Source organism: Bidens hawaiensis, unplaced genomic scaffold (assembly GCF_021521415.1).
Source record: "Bidens hawaiensis isolate Kalapana, Puna unplaced genomic scaffold, B.hawaiensis_p1.1 tig00030905_1, whole genome shotgun sequence".
Classification (NCBI taxonomy): domain Eukaryota; kingdom Viridiplantae; phylum Streptophyta; class Magnoliopsida; order Asterales; family Asteraceae; genus Bidens; species Bidens hawaiensis.
Window position 1 is genome coordinate 103,794 of NW_027495182.1, and position 7,090 is coordinate 110,883.

General features: G+C 34.8%; 1 protein-coding gene and 1 non-coding gene across 2 annotated transcripts; both read left to right on the forward strand.

Annotated features, from left to right (window-relative positions):
* The first annotated feature begins 2,425 nt into the window (after positions 1 to 2,425).
* On the forward strand, positions 2,426 to 3,730 carry LOC143581393 (uncharacterized). Its single transcript, XM_077064195.1, has one exon. It carries the CDS (start codon positions 2,463 to 2,465, stop codon positions 3,582 to 3,584), a length of 1,122 nt encoding a protein of 373 aa, XP_076920310.1. The 5' UTR covers positions 2,426 to 2,462; the 3' UTR covers positions 3,585 to 3,730.
* Positions 3,731 to 4,418: 688 nt separating this feature from the next.
* On the forward strand, positions 4,419 to 4,502 carry TRNAL-CAA (transfer RNA leucine (anticodon CAA)). The gene has a single exon. It is a non-coding gene; the product is annotated as a tRNA-Leu (tRNA).
* The last annotated feature ends 2,588 nt before the right edge of the window (positions 4,503 to 7,090 follow it).

Below are 7,090 nucleotides of genomic sequence, written 5' to 3' on the forward strand. Positions count from 1 at the left end.
TGAAGAGAAACCGGGTCGTGGGTTGTAACATAACTAAACGAGTTCATGCTTCCTATTATGTTTAGAAGAAGAGGTGATAAAATAGGAAACTGCTGACATGGCATCTATGTGGTATCCTATGTGGAAGCCCTAGAATGATACCATATGGAAAAATCATGTTGTTTTAATATATAGTTAGATTAGATTAGATTCATATTTGTAGCATTCTTTTATAACAAACAACTTATGTTACAACACTATATGTTTACGATTCATAGTTTATAACATATGATTTCAGTAGATGAAGTTTAATTTATGTCTTTTTTTTATTTCATGGTATAAGTTAGAAATATGTTTTAAATTGTTATTTTTCTCTGTTTGTCTTTGTATGTTGGATTCTTTTAATTAAAATAACAATGTGATACCTTATATTAGTAATGTTAGATTATCTGACATTTACAATTTATTAAAATATAACACACACACACACGTATATATATATTATATGAAGTTTTATATATTTCCACCTGTGTGTGATACAGGATTTAACCTAGTTTAAGGAATAGTCAAAGAACCGTTTAGAGAGTTGGTTGTCAAATCATATCACCTATTATCCATTTAAAATGGTATAGGATCTTCATGGATCTTCCGATACGGGCCATATAGGACCCGAGCTGTTGAATACCTATACGACTTGTATAAGGGTTATACTGGTCATATAAGACTTGATAAGCTATTTTGTGTGTCCCCTTCATACACCTGTCAGTTATCTAAACGACCCGTTACGAGTCGTATAGGCCTGTACAATCACCATGAAGATAGTGTATGAAGATCACTATCATCCTTTTAAAATTCGTCAAAAGGCCGTTTAGGTTTGAGGTGTGCAATTATCTATATATAGTAAAGTTCATGGTTGGTGCCGCAAGGCCCTGACTCATCGCCACAATGCCTAGGACTGACAATGCTTGGGTTTTATTGACTCACCGTGCGATATCTAGTACCGACAACTCTCAGGTTTTACCCACGTCCGGGTTCTACTGAACTTTATTTTAGTTACGATACCATAACAAATGTAAACGAAAACGAAAATGTTAGCGTTGATCCACCACTGGAATGCTCGGATTTTTACTAGTGTCCCGGTTTTACCGACTCATCACCACAACACTCGAATATGAGTCAATTCGCCGCTGTGACGATCAGGTTTTACCAATGCCTGGGTTTACCGACCGAATAAATATTGTTTTAAATATGTTATCAAAAAATTGATAATATGTTATACAAGTGTCGTAGAGTAACTGCATCAGCTTTTGAGGCCGACCGACGTCATCCATTGGCCCACCTCAATTTTTATTTTTATTTTTTGTTTTTATTTTGTTTTAGTTCCAATGCCATAACAAACGTAGCTAATATTGACTGAATTTGCGTTGACTCATCACTGCCATCCGGGACTAACCAACGCCACCCTGTTGGCTCATCTCAATTTATATTTTTATTTATTTGTTTTCATTTTGTTTTAGTTTCGGCACCCTAACAAACATAGCTAATACCAATTGAATTCACGTTGACTCGCCTCTGCAACACTCGGGCGTTATCGACCGATTTTACTGCGCAACGCGTGGTAAATCAATAGTTTACTTTAAAGTTTAAACAATCATCAACTTTTTAAAAGGCTTTAAGACTATGCACTATGGGCGCGGTGGATGGGATGATGAGGGCGCGGTGGGCGCGGAACACCGCCGCGGGGCGCCGTCAGTGGGGGCGCGGAAGGGGTTCCGGTGGTCGTGAAGATGGGCGCGGAAAGGGGGCTCTCTCTCTCCTCTCTCACATACACACACATATATATATATGTGTGTGTATATATATTGGGGCTCCCAAGAGGCATTAACCATAGCGGGACGGGCTTCGATGCCCCGTTTTTTACGAGGCGATGACGTGATGTTGACGTGACACCGTAGAAAGGTTTCGATGCCCCTCGCCGTAGCATACAGCCTAAATGTTCGGAACCCAAGCCAGACCTGACCAATCTGGACCATCTATAGGAGGACCCGGTCAACTTATTAAGAAAAACAAACACAACACTAAAACTTCACCCCCAGCGTATTTTAGTACCTCATCTCTCACGGCATCTACGCCCACTTTCTCTATCTCTTTCCATTTTCCCCAATTCCAAACCCTAGTTTTTGTTTTCACCACCGTGCAATCCCATCTCAATTACCTTCGATTCAGCGTTTCAATCATCTAATCACCCTGGCTGTTTCCGATCCATCGTCCACCTCAATTCCAGATCTTACCCTTTAAGGTAAACAACTGTTTGTTTTTGTTTTCAGTTAATTGCTTGAATTTTAAACTTAGGGTTTAAATTTTGAATCTTTTTAGTATGGGTTTGGTGTAGGTTGGAGAATTGTACCTGGGTTAGGGTTTTTATGTAAAATTAGTGCTGTTTTGGGGGAATTTGAAGCTTGATTGTTGTTCTGGTGTGTGTTATGATGGACGGAAGTGAGGGAGATTCTAGGTATCTGTCGAATTATGGTGAGAATCGCGGGTACGGGTCGACCCGGCCCAACATTTTGGGTCGGAATCTACCTCACTCTCGCTCTCAGTTGATTGCTGACAATTATGTTGATGAAGATGATGAATTACAAGAAGATGATGATGTTGATGAAGAAGAAGAAGAAGCTGGTGATGGTGATGGTCAGATGAATGGTTCGGGCCAGCCGAATGGTGATGATGATACAGGTGATAATAATAATGATGATGATGATGGTGAAGATGATAAAAGAATGGTTAGTTATAATCTGCATAAGCATCCAAAGAAGAGGAAGCTGAAGAGCTTATTGTCTAGTTTTGAGTTAGTGCCACACGCACCGCCACCACTGGCGGTACTACCACCACCTGCCACCAAGCCTGGCGGGAGAAACACGCTGACCGACTGGAGTGAGCACGAGACGTTTGTGCTCCTCGATGCTTGGGGTGAGCGGTTTCTTCAACGAGGTAGAAAGAGCCTCAGATCAGAAGAATGGCAAGAAGTTGCGGAAAAAGTTTCGCGACAGTCGAAACTGGAAAGAACCGACACTCAGTGTAGAAACCGTCTCGACACATTGAAAAAAAAGTATAAAAAGGAGAAAGCTTTGTTGGAAAATAATGTAGGTTCAAATACAAAATGGGTGTATTTCAAGAAAATGAATATGCTAATGGCAGCAACACCATCACAGCCGCCACAACCGCCGCCACCACCCCGTGCAAACGGATTCAATGGAATGAGGGATAGCCCGGATGACACAAATTCTCAAGACGGTTATGACGACGATGATGATTTGGATATGCTGCCACCAAAAAAGTCGAAGTACAAAGGTGGGAAAGTTGACGGTGTCTCGTCATTCAAGTTGCTTGCAGACTCCATTAACAGGTTTAGTGAAACATATGAGAAGATTGAAAACAGTAAGAGAAAGCAGATGTTGGAATTAGAGAAAATGAGGATGGATTTTTATAAAGATTTGGAGCTGCAAAAAATGAAGATTCTTGATAGAGCAAGAGATGAGATTGCAAAGATCAGACAAGGAGATCATGAAGAGAATGATGATTCTGCAGAGAATCTCAGAGGGTAAAATGGTAATTTGGTAAATTGCCTATCCTTTTGACTAACATTTTGTATCAAAAAATTGTTTACTGTTGACTTATTGCTGTTGTGTGATATGTGATATGTGAGATGTAACTCCATATGGGTTCTAAAATGCTAAGGCAATAAGATTTAGGAAAGATTGATTGTTATATAAAAAAAATATCCTCTTTCAACCCTACCAACAATTAGTAAACATGTTTAGCGGGTGTCTTTTAGGACGTGTGTTCTGAAAGTGATCATGCGATACTGACTAATCAGTTGTGCTACATAACTACTGTTGGTAGTTGTAAACTTGTACTACAAAACTATTGTTGGAGATGATGATTGGATGCGTTTTTATTGTTTAAAGTGTGACAAGTTATGCTTATTTATTTATTTAATACAAAATGCGAAATCAGCGATTCGTTGTTATGGTTAAGTTGAGATTGAACATAAAGCTGAATATTGTTGATAGCTTTAAGAGAGAGGGTTAAGGTTACCGGGTTTTTAAGGTATTCGTTTGCTATATCAACATAAAACCTAACATGTTGACTCTTTTGACTTTATGTGACACGAACGTCTAGCAAATCTTGCAAACACATGAGGGACTATCGAAACCAGAATAAAAGTTATGTTCGAAGTTGGAACTTTAACACGCGATTATGCTTTTCATTGCGTTTGTGTTTTTTTTTCAAATCGTAAAACTTGATATCACAGCCCAAACAAAACAAAGCCAGTTGCCATTTTATTAAAAAAATTAAAATAAATTTTTGTGTTTTATCGATAAGCACAATAACTTTAGATATGTTTATATAAATGAATGCATAGACTAATAACAAAAGTCAGGATGGCCGAGTGGTCTAAGGCGCCAGACTCAAGTTCTGGTTCTCGTGAGAGAGCGTGGGTTCAAATCCCACTTCTGACACATATTATTTATCTCATGGTTTTTCCTTTTTGTTGGGAGGAAAATTGCGAATTATCATATTATTATATATTTCTTTAATTTCCTGAATAAAAGTCTTGATAAATATTAGAATCTATGTATGTATAGGCATGTAAACGAACTGAATGTTTAGTGAACTATTCATGTATTGTTGATAGGAAGCTTGTTTATGGTTGTTTTTTTCTTAATAAATCAATGAACATGAACAAAAAGTTTGTGTTCATTTGATCAAACGGACGAACATGAACATACGTTTCGTTCATTTATTTATGTTCATTCATGCATGTTTGGATTAAACTTTGGATGTGTCATCTACTTATTGTTCTATATATTTGTTCGTTTGTGTTTATTTAAGTGTGTTCATTCATGTTCGTGTATGCTTGTTTGTGTTCGTTTACGTGTGTTCAACCCTCCAACTCTTAAACCCGCTAGCCCAGATTGACCAAATATGAGCGTGTTTGTTCGTTTTTAAATGAACAAACGAGCGAACATGAACATTTAAACAACTTTGGATGAAATCCACTTAACCTGGCATTCATGTTGTGTGAACTGTTCGTTTAGATTTTAAATGAATATAAAAAAATGTGCATGGGCATTATCATTTTTAATTTGAACAAACATGAACACAAATATTTGTCCGATTAAGTATTCGTGTTCATTTAAAGTCAAATAAACAAACAGGAACATGTCCTTGTTTGTGTTCGTTCAGTTCGTTTACAGACCTATTTTTGAAAAAAATAATTTAACATTAAATTATAATTATATAAATAAATACTTAATTAATGTAAGTCAATACACGAGTTAACTATGAAGCTAGCTCGATACTAAAAATTATCAACAATCGAAGCTCGAGGTTTAGATATAGAACTCAGAACGAGTTGCCTCTTAAATTAAATGAGCAAAGCTCGAAACTAGAATAACTTGTTCTCAAATCGTCTTGTTTACACTTCTTGCCAGTGTCTGGTCCATTATTTTTTTTGCTAGTGTCGGCTTCTTTTATGCTCGGGTGTCCCTTAACTCGATGTCAAAGTTTTTGATTTAGACCGAATCACGTAAATATGAAAAGTTGTCGTTGAAACTGGTAAAACTAATAGCTACACTAAGGCTGCAAATCATCATTAATGAGGTTGGTTACTTGATCCTGGAACTGTCTCCTATTCTTGCATCAACCACTTGTACAATGTAGAGTTACATGCATTAGTCAGTTGTACAATTTGATAAGGTGAAAGTGACGTGACTTATTGATTGTCAGTGGGTATGAAGTCAATGAGAGGAGACCAAATTCACAGAGTATTCTGCCTTGCCCCATACATCCAGACCATAAAATTAGGGGATATTTGTACCCAAATAATAACTTTGGATACTGGTATTTAACCAAATGTTCGGTTTATTTTATACTTGTGTGCTTGTTTGTATCATTTATGTTCTCTTGTGTTATTATATGTTCTTTAATAAGGAAATATAACCAAGCGTGAACCTTTAACTTCTTAACGAATGAATACATAAAAGAATATATTTCTAACAACTTAATGTTTGTTAATTGAAAGTTTAAACACATGAATTAAAACATCGTTTAGTCGTTTGGAGCATCATTTCAAGGTAAGTTTTACATCAATCAACTCGTTATCCTTCTTCCGATCAAAAGCTCTAAAACAACAGTTTGAAATTTAGAAAAAAACTTAATAGATTTAAATTTGTTTTTAACAGGATACGAATGAAGACAAAAGAGTGTGAGAGGTGGCATCAATTTTCGGAGGTAGGATTATCTACCTATATTCTAATAAAGTAAAATAATTGAGAACATTTGTCATCTTTTGATTAATTTTCACAATTTTTTCCCACCAAAACTATATATGTAATAATAGATCAATAATTATTCACTTTCTTTTTATACTCTATTTATATTATATCTATATATTTTTATAACTATAAATATTAACATATTATTTTACTATATAATTCAAAATACTTGATAAATTTAAAAAATCAACAACAAATTATGTTTCTCAAAGATTGAAAAGAATATAATTTCAAATGCTATCATTCACATATTGTAATATGTAAATTGTAGAATATTGCAAATAAAAACAAAACTCAAATATGCTTTCATTTTACAAAGTAATTTTTTAATCATTAAATTATAAATATATGCTAAAAAGTTGATCAATTTCTTTAAAATCAATCCATTAATCTATTATTATTATTATTATTATTATTATTATTATTATTATTATTATTGTATATTGTCATATAAATTTATAAATTATAAATATATGCTTTAAATTTATCCATTTATTTTTTCGGTTAATTTAGTAAACTAAATGTAAGGATATTATATACGAATCACTTTCGGACATATCAAAGTTTATCATACTTAATTTCTTAGTCTTTTTTTATCAACGATTGTTTTGGGTTTTTTTGTGAAACTTTAATTTGAATTTATGGGTCAAAAGTAAGTAAATAGATTGTTTGGTATAAGTTAACTATATTTAGGTCAAAATTTGTTACGAGTTAAAAATGGAAAATTTGAGGATTTTTAAAAGTTTAAGAATGCAAATAGATTTATCGTC

What these genes read in the sequence shown, in the direction of transcription:
- LOC143581393 (XM_077064195.1), top strand. Translation starts at nt 2,463, where the DNA reads ATGATGGACGGAAGTGAGGGAGATTCTAGGTATCTGTCGAATTATGGT.